We start from the raw sequence: 14,007 nt of genomic DNA, 5'->3' as shown, positions 1-14,007 counted from the left end.
GTAGTTTCCGCTAATAAATTCGACGGTACTCAACGTTTTTCTTGTAATGCGAGAAAGGGATGAGAGGGACGAGGAAGGGAAAAGCGCGACTGAGGAACATCAGCGGCGAGTAACCTCCGGTGTGGCGGTGCATAGCATGAATGAGGATGATGGCAGTGTTCGATGATTGTGAGTCAGTGACTTGGAGAGGGAGTGAGATGAGATTGGGATGTGATAGTAGCGTCGAAATACAAAGGGAGTTAGAGTTTCTTAATTCTTAGCTATATTATATTTTAGGTGGAAACTCCAGGTGCAGTCAACTTCACGTGAAGTTGATAATTGAGAGCCGTTAGATAAAAATTTAGTCAAATCAATTAAATTATCTAACGACTCTCAATTATCAATTTCATGTGAAGTTAACTACACCTGATTTTTCACCTATATTTTAAGTATATATTATATTTATTTATTTATTGCGGATATGCGAATTTTCATATCAGATTCGTGGGTATCCATCTCAAACCCACGATCCGATCCTTTTAGTATGCAGATGCGATCAGATGCGATCCGATAGTTTTGCGGATCAGATATAATTCGATAACTTTGCGGATCAGATCTTATTCGTAATTTTTTTATTGGATCCAAATAAAACACCGCAAATCTACGAATCTGATCCGATTCATGTGCAGTCCTATTTTAATATTTGGATTAATTTCTTATTTCATCTTTAATATTTAAAATATTATTTTTTTAACATTTTATTTCATTCTATTTTAATCTTTTAGTTAAAATTAAAATTTTTTATTTTAAAAATATATTTTTTGTCATTATGATTTTCTTTTAGGTAATGAAAAAAGTGAAAATTGTAATAATCATAATTGGTGGTTCTAATAATTTAAGAATAGATGTGTCACAATAAAAAACAAAAAAAAAGTACAAAAAAATATTTAAAAAAAATTAATTATGACTAATTGACTAAAATATGATAAAATAAAATATTTTAAATATTAAAAATAAAATTAAAATTAAACATAAATATTATGGTCTAACATAGTACTTTATCATAAAAAATAGAAGTGACATTAAAAAAAAAGGAAAAACCAATTACTATCATTCCAATTAAATAACAAAATTTAATTTCTCTCTCTTCCCGATTTGGCAGGGATATAGCTCAGAAAAATGGAAAAAGAATCTTCTTTATTTTTGCTGCCAGTAGTACGAAAATAATAAGTAAAAATCATGATCACATTATATTATTTTACAATAAATTATATTTAAAAATTGAATTTAATTTTGATGAACGGATATAAAATCATTTTATATGTGTATCAAATAATATTATATTAGTAGAAATAATTATTTTTTATATTAATTGCGTAAATGATCATTTAAGAGAAAGATTATAATTGCAGATTTTATAATGTCAGTGTATCAAAATTAAACTCTTAAAAATTATTATTAATTAATTCAACCGATCTCTATTTTGAATTCTTTCAAAAAAATAATTTAGTAAAGAAAAGGTTTGAAAATATTTACAAAAATATAAATTGAACAATAGAAAATTTTCATCTACCTAATTTAGTAACAAAATACAGAAAGTAAATTAAATTCTAACGTTGACTAGAGAAATAGAGTAAACGTTACTTTTATTTCTGAATGAATTTATGAATTCAATTCAAATCTCGCAAAAATTTACTGCATAATACAACGAAACCAAACAAAATCAACAATTACTAATTAATTCAACCAATTTCTACTTTGAATTCTTTCAAAGACTATACAGCTGTACTTCTAAATAAACACTAAACCACATTAAATTCAAAGAATATATTGATTGATATTGATTTATGTTATATGAGAGATTTACGGCATAAAGATACGTTTATTTTTTGATAGTCTATAAAATTTCTCTATATATACTCATCACTTCAAGTTAATATGACACATCACATTTTAGTGAAGAGCCATGTCTATGCCATTTCATGCATCCCTCTTACTACTTTCTCTTGTTCTTGTTGTAGGGTGTCTCACTACAACTTCATCAGCATCATCACCGTATACAAATGCTAGAAAAAACCTTATTGAATCAAACTCAACTGCAATAAAAGCATCGGATAACGATGTTCTTCTGACGTTTATCAACGAGGTATACGATAAAAATATAGCAGTGTTTATGTTCTTCAATCTCGAAGATAAGAGGACTCTGTTGGTATCCGGCGTACTTGTCCAACGATATAGCGACCGTCAAAGGCAAACGGGTTTGATATATTTTGATGTTTTGTGTGTCATATTTTATCAGTATGATCCTGCCGTTGACGGTGGCCATGACGCCGTTCATTGGTCCGTCAGAGAAGATGGTTTGTACAAAAGTTATGACAAGGAAAAATGGGTGCTTACCAAGACATGGCGAAACGATAATTGTGGATGAAGTAGAATAATCTAGGAATATATATAGAGGTGAAAACTCGAGTGAAGTGGACTTTCTGCAAGTTATACGGCATAACAATGAAAGTCGACTTCACATGAGTTTCCGCCATATATAAAGTATGAAATATGTAAGAAGTTGATAGCTAAAATTTTTTAGATAATTTAATATTTTTTATTAAATTATCATTTAATAATTTTTAATTATCAGCTTTTTGTTAGAGCGCATGTGATTTTCCACTAATGAAATAAGGTTTTTTTAGAAAACAGGTCCATCGTCATCTCCAATTTTCTGTAACTTCAAAATCAAAATATAAAGTGTGAGCTATCTTATAATTATATGCTAGATCTTAAATTTAATTTTTTTCGTTATCATATTTTATTTATGATGATTGATATTATTTTTAATTGCGAGAAACGGAGGAAGGCAAAGTTTTTTTTCTTCTTTTTTCATTTTTTTTCAACTATATTTAATATATACATGAAATTATAAATATTAAATTATATAAAAATTATGTACCAAAATAAATTCGAATATAGAAATATATTATTTTATAAATAAAAAAAATAAAACTAAAAAAGTGAATTTTCACATTAGGTGTCTGTGAAAACAAGACAATTTTTACTCATTCCATATTACACGCTTGCGAAGAAAAAGAAGAAAGTTATTTTCTTTTAATAATAACAAAATACAAAATTTTTTTGGAAAAATATTATTTATTTTTAAAAGGAATAGAAAATTATACGAGTTGAAAAAATGGGTTGACAAATTATAAAAGAAGAATAAAAAATAAAACATCAAAAGAAAAATATGTACAACAGCAGCAGGCAAGCGAAGTGAACTATAGATGAAAAAAAGGAGAGTTTACTTGTAGAATTTAGATTTTTTAAATTTTTTATTTTTATTTTAGAAAATAAAATGTAATCTCTCACCTCTTAAATAATTTTTTTTTCGTATTTTTTTTAATTTTATCTATAAAATAAAATAAATAATAAAGATCATGTTTTATTTTTTAAAATAAAATTTAAAATTTAGAGAATTTAAATCCTTATTTGTACAAGCACACTCAAACAAAAATCGAGTGCAGTGCAATAGGAGTTGAAATGGATGGAGCTGAATTGAATTTTAACTTTGTCGAACCTTATTCCATATCACAAATATTTATAGATGTTTAATAAAACTTAGGCCAAATCACTGTATTAAATCAAGAGAAAAAAAAATTTATACAAATAAGCTAAATAAAAAATTGCTTTATGAATCTATCAATAGTTATTTTTATATAGTTCGAATTTACTCAATTCGAACTTCATTTACATATCATTTGAATCATATTGATTCGAATTATACACACACGCACACACACTAATTCGAATCAACCTAATTTAAATTACATCCTGATTTATTAAAAAAATTAATAATTTATTAAAAAAATTTATTAAAAAAAAAATAATTTAAAAATAAAAAAATATATATTTTATTTCATGCATTAAAAAAAAGCTAACAAAATATTTAATTACGAGACTTCTTTAAAATATGAATGAGCTATCAATTCGAATTCCATACAAATTTAGGTAAATACATGCATGTACTCAAATTTTAAATAAAGTCTTCTACATAGTCAATAATAATTTAGAAATTAAAAAAAATATTTTATTCCATACAAAATAATTAAAAATATATTTTATTTATTTTTCCACACATATTTCCTCTCATTATATTGCCATTGGAATCCTCATATATTTCTAATTTCTCAACCTAACCTTCACAAATTCTAACACAATCTTCATATAATTTTACTTGAGATATGTGTCTCATTTTTTGTGATTTGTATAAGTGAGTCAATATATATAAATGGGTAATAGACGTATCAGTACAAGTTTTATTATTGACTAATGATAACTCTATTTATATTAATATAGAGTAAATCAAATAAATATTTAAATTATTGGTCTCTAAAATTTGAAAAAAAATATTATTCTTCGTTATAAATATGTTTATTATAATTTTTTTTAATTTTTAAAAACTGTTTTACCAAACACAATTATAGTACTTGTGCTTATTAAAAACTATTTTAATGTGATTTTACCAAACGCAAGTGCTGTAGCTTTTAAAAAGTCGTCTTTTAAAAGACAGCTTTCATAAGCTACTCTTAAAAAGTAAAAGATTTACCAAACCAACCCTTATTCAAATTATACGGTGAGCAATTCGAATTTTATACAATACTCTTCTACCCATTCTTGATAGCTCATGAATATTTTTTAATAAATTTATTTAAATTATACCACAAAAAAATATTTTATTGTATGCAAAATAATTTAAAAAATATTTTTTAAAATTATTTTGTATAGAATAAAATATTTTTTGTAGTATAATTTAAATAAATTCATTAAAAAAATTTATTAAAATTTGTTACGAAAAGGGAATAATTCGAATCTATGATTCGAACTTCCCCTTGTCACGTGATGCATGTAATTCGAATTAGGGTTGTCTAATTCGACCCTACTTGATTCGAACTACTTGTAAGCTTGGGTTGGTCATAATTCGATCTAGGTTGATTCGAATTACGAAGAAATATAATTCGAATTTAGTTGATTCGAATTACATTATAGTGTACTCTGGTTGATTGATGAATGAGATTCTTGTTTGGCTGATTTATGTAATATCAATCTCCCATTAACATATATGTGTTTTTTACCCTAAAACTTAATATTTATTTTAATAATTTTATACAATTAAAAATTAATTAATTTAAAAACAAATAAATATAAAATAAAAATAAAATTAAATAAATATAAAAATAATATTTTATTAAATTTTTTAGGTTATATATATTAATTAAGAAATATATATAGTTATGTAATATATTTAAAAAAAAAACATAATATTAACAAGAAATAATCTAATCTAATGACAATTAAGCTGCTCTCCATCCTTTAAATCGACAAATATCAGGTGGAAACCAGTTGCTACCGTGACAATTGAATAATATGTTTCAAAAGGATAGCAATTTAATTAGGTGAAATAAATAGTTTTAAAAGGTTGGCAGTTGAGTGAAAAAACCCCTATGCAACAGTCCAAGGTCAAATCTCAGTGACACTAAAAAAGTAAAAAAAAATCTTACTTTTACATATGTACATGATTAAATGGAACACAACACAACGTATGGACTAATAAATCCCATTTGATGAATTTCCGAAAGATTTCCAATTACACAGCCACGGTGGCTTAAAGGCAATGGCAGCATTGACATTTGCAATCATTGACAAGGTTTATTTTAAATAAGAGAGAATTATGAAATGTATGCCTTGACGAGGTCCGTATAGTTGTATTGTGATCCTGTCCTTGGGCAAGTGATTCTACCATCATTCTTCTTAGCCATCTCTTCAAGAGCCTGAAAGAACAGCAAACAAATAACAAAGAATCAATAAATAAAAATATAGCAGGCAAACATGCTAGCTTTTATACCGAAAATCTAGGATATCAGGGACCTTAGTGCTATAAACATATCCATTGGGCAACACTTGAGGAGGATTCTCAGTGTCCATTAGCTCCTTAGTTATATAGCAAACAAGCTTTGAATGATGCTGCTTCGAATATGGTAACGGCATGGCAATTGTTCGAAAAGCTTCCTGTGACAGAGGGTCCTCTTTCGTGCAATCATCCTTGTAACAATATCTTTATAAAGTCAAGGGACATGTCTCAATAGAGTTAGTTGTGAGTCCATGACAATGCATAAATACTTCGATCTTCTATTTTTTATTTTTAACAGAATAAATGCATGTTAAGCTAAGATAAAGTAGTTAAAGAATTAGGCAATCAACTAAATTGATTTTACGAGTTGTTAATGGATACGGAGTCTTAAGGGCAGAAAGGCCAGCTTGCAGATAGATATTGAGCAGAGGCTCCATTGTCATGCCGTATAACTTGCAGAACTCCTGCTTGAATTGGTCCACTAGAAAATCCCATTGCTTAGCTTCAAATAAGACCTGTAAAGTATTATGCAAAATAGTGAACCCTATAAGTACCACACTACCAATATAAGTCATGTAATAAGGCCCACTTTGGGTAAATAACTTAAATAAGTTCTTTTGAAAAAAGAGCTTACAACATAAGGACTTTTATTAATAGCAGCTTATAAATAAGTTATTTTGTGTTTGGATATTTAGTTATAAAAGTACTTATTTTAAAGTTGTAGCGTTTGGATAAATAACTCAAAAAATAAATTTTTTTTACAGAAGAGAATGAATATTAAAATAACGATGATAACAAATACTTTCCAATATTGAATGTTGATTTTACATAACCTAATCACTAATATTATGTATGATATGGTAGGTGAAAATAAAAAATAAATATAAAATGTGTGTCAATGTATATTTTGTTGCTGTTTTTTATTTTTTTTACTCCTATTAGAACTCTCTTCTCTTTTATTGAGGTCAAGAATTTGCTATAATTAACTATAAAAATAATAGCAAGCTATAAAATCACATGAAAAAAATAAAATTAAAACTGAAATTTCATACCACAGTTAAATACAAACTTAATAATAAAAAATAAAGTGATAAAATGATAAAAAAAAATACTTAGAAAGAATATATGCAGTAGGTTGTTCAAATGCAATATTGTCTGAAAATGGTGGTGGAAGATCATCAATACTTCCATAAGATGAATCATTACGTGAAAATGGTGAGGTTTGGAACATTGCATGAGAATGATGATGGAATTATGGTGGAAGGCCAATGCTTCTAGTAGACCTTGCGTGAAAATGGTGGTGAAGGGTAGTATTTTTCACAGAGTGAAAAAGGAAAGTAGATTTTTTTTGTTTTGAAATTAATTTTTTTTGAAATGGTAGAATGACTTATCGAAAAGTAGAGAAGTCATATATTTCTACTTCTTCAAAAAGCTGCAAATTAACTTTTTGGGAAGTTAAAAGCTTTTTCTAAAATGGTGCCAAACACGCAGATTGTGATTTTTCATAATCCAAAAGTAAAAAAAAAAAAAAAAAAAAAAGTAGCTTCTGCTACTTCCCAAACGAGCTCTAAGTAAGACCATAAGTCATAAGTCATAAGTCATAAGTCATAAGTCATAACTCATAATCCTAATATAGATAAACCATTTCAGATTGACTTCTTAAATTCCCAAACACTGAAGAACAAATCAGAATGAATGAAATAAAAAATGTACCTGATACAAATAGCTCTAGATTGGTGGTTTTTATTAAATTGCACAATTTGGATTGTGAATCATGTGATTCTAACAACTATCGATATAGATATGGTTCATACGATTTAGAAAAATAAAAAATGCAAATGCATGTGTAAACTAAATTTTGTTGAATTTGCTCCTGTAAACCCCACTAGTTAGATATGTTCCATATCAATAATGCTCAAAAGACTCAATCACGAAGCAGCCTCACCTTATATGTGGCACATTCAGTATCTCTTTTAAAAGCCAGTGTTGCAAGGACTCGCTGCAATTCTTTCATGTGGGTGGCACCCCATGGCGCAAGATATTTCCTGGCATATGTGATGGCTCGCATATTGTTCTCAGCTCTCACCAATTCTATGAATTCTTGAAGTCTCAACTGGAACTCTAATTTGCTCTGTTGTAATTAAAACACACTAAATTAGCAATACTAAATATGCTGCAGTAACCTAATTATGCATTTGTTACTGACAACTTCCACCAGATGAGAAACCAACCCTAGTAGCATTAGGATAATGGGCCTAACTTCCCTAATACGAGTTTGGGTTTTTCTTTTACATTCCAATTCTCAACCAGCTTAAACCAACTTTATACACATCCACAGCTGCACATATGAATTTTCTATTTTGATAAATACCTAGTACACTAAGAGTATGGCTTAGACGATTGTCTATTCTCAATGTCATAAAAAGAAAAGCATATATCCCAGACCTAGAAACCAAAAAAATAAAAAATCTAAAGGTTGAAGCTGTATGTATGTTGTGGCAAACATTAAGCTCAAACAGAAGTATAAACCTTTGATTTCTTCAGCCTTGATTTATTATCGGCACACCATGCTAGGGCAGGTGCAACATCTTTATTTTGCAATGCCTCAATAACCTTTTTTGCTTCTTGGAATACATCAATATCAACAAGATCCTGAAGCACAAAGACAAAATAAGATTACCGTTAGAACTTAGAACTGAATTATGTACTCTACATGCAGAAGACCCTGAAGGAACAGCATGTTGTAGCATTCACAGATGACCACATATTCGTTACAAATGAACTGCATCAGCATTCAGCAACCAAAAATGATAACCTGGCTGTCTTACAGGATAGTTGCCTAAACTTATGCGAAAATTAAACTCCTCTTTCCAGGTTAAAGAGGCAGATCTTTGTCAAATCCATTAAAAACTCATTATTATTTCCTCACAGGCTCACACCATATTCTTTGCAACTGAAAAATGGCAAGATTACCTGTATGTTGCTGCATTCAGCAAGTTTCACCGCAGTGTCATAATATGACATCCTCAACATGTAATCAACGAGAATCCGCTTCAAGCGAGTGTTGTTCCATTCTGACAGATTTTCCCCATCAGCAGATTCTAAGTGATCAAGACGTGCGCGACACTTCTGTGCTTGCAAATTCTCAGCTCGACTTCCTTCCTCCAGCTTAACATATTCCATAAATGACTGTCTTTAGAAACTTAACAAACGGCTATGAAAACTTTCCAATTATGCAACACTGAACATTGGATGCAATATAAACCATTTGAGAGAAAAATCTGGGAAAGTAAACGAATCGAACAGAAGGCAATCTAAGAATCACAACTACTCACAGAAATCCCATAAAATAAAAGTCGGTGAGTTCCATAATGTATCAAATCAAATTATTTACTGAACTTCAGTTCAAGATACATGGATTGGGCATTAATTTTTCCATTCTGAATACCATTTGACAGTGCAATCAAGATTGAACAAAACGAACCCAAGGCTCAAATAATTTCCAACATCGCAACCGTAAGAAGCGAGTAAACGGAGAAAATTGCTCAAATCACGCGAATTCAGAATTGGAATTGGAAAATTAGGCTAGGAGTTATACCTTCCTCTTGAGCCCTTGGAGGCGGGAGACGAGGGAGTTGAGGTGGTTGACGGCGTCATCGGGGGAGAAGTCAGCGGAGGCAGCGTCCGTGACGCCGGATATGACGGCGGACACCTCCTTCTCGACGGCGCGGTGGTTGGCGCGGATGGTCTTCTTGTAGTGCTCAAAAGGGACCCTCAGGAACTGGTGCTCTAGCTTCAGGGCCTCCGTCAGTTGGGGACCGGTGGAGGAGGGAGGGGGCGTAGGGGTGGCTCTGGCGGCGGCGGCAGCGGCGGCGGCGTCGGGGGTGACAGTTGCGGGGGTTGCGGCCGTGGCGGTGGTGTTGTTGCCGTTGGAAAGGGAATCCATCTCCATTGGAAACAACGAACGGAATGGGAAAGGAAAAGGAACTCGATTCTCAGATTCAAGTGGATAGCCCAATTTATTTTTTTTTTAAAGAAAAAAGAGAAATCTCGTTTTATTAAAATTTAATCGGTACTTAATTATAAAAAATGTATAATCTTATATTATTAAATATAATATCATATGAGTAAAAATTATTCTAAGTTAAAGTACAATATAAAAAATTAAAAATAAGATATTATAAAATTTATAAAATAACATACTAAAATTCAAATCATATTAGGGTTTACTTTCTTAAATTATGTTATTTATATAAGACGTACGGATATGCGGGTACAGATATGCGGATATGCAGATCGGATTCGAGGATATCACGGCCAAATTCGCAATCCAATCCTATTATAATGCGAATCGAATTTGATCCGATGATTCTGCGGATCGAATAATATCCGTAAAATTCAGATCGGATGCGAATAATTACTGCAGATATGCGGATATTATCTAATTCATGTACAGCCCTATGTCACGGTGCGCCATCGCCATTGTTACGCTATCACAATACACAATTCAAAAGAGAATTTGATTTCCCTTATTTATATGAAACAATTCAATTCCAATTTTTACTCTAGAGGTTTTGTTTCATCAATCACTCGTTCATTTTTCTACAAATTCTTAACAACTTTTTGTTAAAACTCTCAAATAACACAAAAAAAGTATTGGAAAAGACTAAAAAAAAGACCATATTTAAAAAAAATAGAAGATATTATTATTCATTCTTTTTGCGTGATTTTTTAAATTATTTGTCAATTTTATTATTTTATTTTCTATGACAATTAGAGAGATTTTTATTAAAAATAATTTGTAAATAATATAAAATAAAGGAATAATAATACGCACTCCCCATATTATAAGCAAATGTTTATAGTTTAAGTAAAAATGGTAACTGTTTTAGATTTGTAATAATTTTATCAAATTACTCACAAATATTAATTAATATAAATATAAATTAAAAAATATGGAAATAACTTTTAGCTTTTTTTTTTGGCGACTAAATAATTTCTAGTTTGTTAATATTAGACAATTTTATTTTAAAATTTAAAATTTAAAATTCAAAATTTACGATAAATAAACAATTAAAAGAATATTGCGATAAAGATCAACGTGAATGTCCATTTTCAAAAAAGAATGAAGTTAAATGAAAGTTGAAAATAAGATCCTCATACATGTATAAATAGGGACATGTATATGAGGCATCATACACATCAATAACAATAATATTAAGATAATTATATTGGTGAACATTAATACTATAATTTTATATTTATATTTCTCAATCTTATATTTATATCTTTCTTATTTATTTATTTTACAATACGTTATCAGCACGAGACTCTGATCAAATTTTAGGAATACTCAAGTAACAAATTTTCATTATGTTGAAGTTCTCTCATCTTGAATTTAATGCTCTTGATATATATAGAAACAACTATTTATCATGGATACTAGATGTTGAAATCCATCTTGATTCAATAGATTTTGGTGATACCATTAAGGCTGAAAATAATACATCCCAAAAGGATAAAGCCAAAGCCATGATTTTTCTTCATCGTCATCTTGACGAATGATTGAAAAATGAATATCTCACATTAAAAGATCCTGCAGATCTGTAGAAAGACCATGAAGAAATGTATAATCATCAAAAGACAGTGATACTTCCTCAAACCCGATATGAATGGATGCACTTGTGTCTACAGGATTTTAAATCCACAAATGAATATAATTCAACAGTGTTTCGAATCACCTCACGAATGAAATTATGTGGGAAAAAGATAACTAATAATGATATGCTAGAGAAAATTTTCTCGACCTTCCATGCCTCGAATGTGATCCTGCAGCAGCAGTATCGAGAAAAATGATTTAAAAAATATTCTGAGCTAATTTCTTATCTTCTTGTTGCTAAACGTAACAATGAATTGCTTTTAAAAAATCATGAAGCGCTCCCAGCTAGCGCTGCCCCATTTCCTGAAGCAAATGCGGCAACTTATTACCCCAAAAGAGTTAAATGGCAAGATTTTAGTAACAAGAAAAATTATGGAAGGAAAAAGAATTATGTTCATAAGAAAGGATCTCACCAGAAGTGAGATAAAGAAAGAAATATCGGACAAAATAAATCAACAGAGAATAAATATTTCTGTTGTGGTGGAAATGGTTATTGGTCACGTACCTGTCGTACCCCAAGACACCTAATCGATCTTTATCAAACATCTTTAAAAAATGATGATAAAGAAAAGGAAACAAATTTTGTTTCAAATGATGCTGAAAATTACACTACTCATTATGATGTATCTGATTTCTTTGAAAATTTTGAAGAAAATATTGGCCATTAGATCAGTGATGGAATAGTTTAATATGTGGCATTGTTAAGTATTCGTGTAAATAAATAATGTAAAGAAACTTCTTGTTAAGTTTTATTTTCTATGCATCTGAATTTCAAGTATGATGTATAATAAAATATTTATGAATTTTAAAATTACTGAATGTGCCAAGGTAATAAAAATTTTTAGTATATACTATATTTCTTAAAAAAATATTTTCAATCAAGAAAATAATTTTATGGGCATATACTTCTACTCATTTTATTATTATTATTTGTCTTTGAAGAAAATGGCAAGAACATATAGTGAAGATATTTGTCTTGTAAATAGTGCAAGTCCGCACACCATTCTTAAAAGTAATATATATTTTACTCATCTTGTGCCAAAAGAAAAATATGTTAATACTACTATTGGCTCAGACAATGTGATAGAAGGTTTTGGAAGAGTTATAATTTTGTTTCATGAAGGAACAAAATTTATAATAAATAATACACTATTATCTACTAAGTCCCTAAGGAACTTATTGAGTTTCAAGATATTCGCCAAAATGGGTATCATATTGAAATAATGAATGAGGAAAATCATGAGTACTTATGTATCACAACTCATGATTTAAATAAAAAGGTTATAGTAGAAAAGTTACCCCCACTTTCATTTGGGTTATATTATACCAAAATTAGTACAATTGAATCACATGCCATTGTAAACCAGAAGTTTACTAGCCCAAATGAATTCATAACTTGGCATGATCGATTGGGTTATCTGGGAACAACCATGACGCGGATTATTGAAAACTCACATGGACATTCACTAAAGAATCAGGAGATTCTTAAATTTAGTGAATTTTGTTGTGATGCATGTTTTCAGGGAAAGTTAATTTTAAAGCCATCACCAGTAAATGTTAGATTTGTGTCTCCTGAATTCTTAGAAATGGTTCAAGGTGATATATGTGGACCTATTCATCTACCATGTGGATCTTTTAGATATTTTATGGTCCTAATAGACGCATCTTTGAGATGGTCACATGTGTGCTTATTGTCTTCTCGCAACCTGGTATTTATGAGATTACTTGCTCAAATTATTCAATTAAAAACACAATTTTTCAGAAAATCCAATCAAAGCAATTCATCTTGATAATGCTGGTGAATTTACTTCCCAAGCCTTTGATGCTTATTGTATGGCTAATAGAATGAGTGTTGAACATCCAGCAGCTCATGTTTACACACAAAATGGGTTAGCAGAATCACTTATTAAACGCCTCCAATTAATTGTTAGACCCTTACTTATGAGAACAAATCTCCCAACCTCGAGTTGGGGGCATGCTATTTTGTATGTCACAGCACTCATTCATTTGAGGCCAACGAGTTACCATCAGTTCTCTCATATGCAATTAGCTTTTGGCCAGCAGTCAAATATTTTCCATTTAAGAATATTCGGGTGTGCGATATATGTTCCCATTGCACCACCTTCTCGCACCAAAATAGGACCCTAAGAAAATTGGTTATATATGTTGAATATGATTCTCCATCTATAGTGAGGTATCTCGAGATACAAATTGGGGATGTATTTAAAGCTAGATTTGCAGATTGTCATTTTGATGAATCAAAATTTCCAACATTAGGGGGAGAGAATAAGCTTCCTAAAAAGGAACTTAATTGAAATGCATCATTCTTGATGTATTTAGATCTTCTATCAGGGTAATGTGAACTAGAAGTTCAAAAGATTATATATTTGCAAAGAATAGAAAATGAATTGCCTGATACATTTTTTGATACAAAAAGGATAATCAAATCTTATATACCAGCGGAAAATGCCTC

General features: G+C 29.7%; 1 protein-coding gene across 1 annotated transcript; it reads right to left on the bottom strand.

The window, feature by feature from the left end:
• Window positions 1-5,392: 5,392 nt before the first annotated feature.
• On the bottom strand, window positions 5,393-9,958 carry LOC112776195 (protein MAEA homolog). The gene is made up of 7 exons (XM_025820242.2): window positions 9,474-9,958; window positions 8,849-9,043; window positions 8,405-8,527; window positions 7,821-8,006; window positions 6,257-6,390; window positions 5,893-6,079; window positions 5,393-5,795 (listed from the first exon to the last, which is right to left on the bottom strand). Exons 1-7 carry the CDS (start codon window positions 9,825-9,827, stop codon window positions 5,694-5,696), a joined length of 1,281 nt encoding a protein of 426 aa, XP_025676027.1. The 5' UTR covers window positions 9,828-9,958; the 3' UTR covers window positions 5,393-5,693.
• Between the last annotated feature and the right edge of the window lie 4,049 nt (window positions 9,959-14,007).

This window comes from Arachis hypogaea, chromosome 19, assembly GCF_003086295.3.
Source record: "Arachis hypogaea cultivar Tifrunner chromosome 19, arahy.Tifrunner.gnm2.J5K5, whole genome shotgun sequence".
Taxonomy (NCBI): Eukaryota; Viridiplantae; Streptophyta; class Magnoliopsida; order Fabales; family Fabaceae; genus Arachis; species Arachis hypogaea.
The sequence above is the reverse complement of the archived record's forward strand: the minus strand, read 5'-3'. Positions and strand labels throughout refer to the sequence as shown.

Excerpts from the sequence above, each read along its gene's own strand:
- LOC112776195 (XM_025820242.2), bottom strand. The coding sequence starts at position 9,827 with ATGGAGATGGATTCCCTTTCCAACGGCAACAACACCACCGCCACGGCC. Across the intron at positions 6,080-6,256 it reads CTTTCTGCCCTTAAGACTCC|ATATTGTTACAAGGATGATT; the intron begins GTATCCATTAAC and ends GACTTTATAAAG. Across the intron at positions 5,796-5,892 it reads GATATGTTTATAGCACTAAG|GCTCTTGAAGAGATGGCTAA; the intron begins GTCCCTGATATC and ends CTGTTCTTTCAG.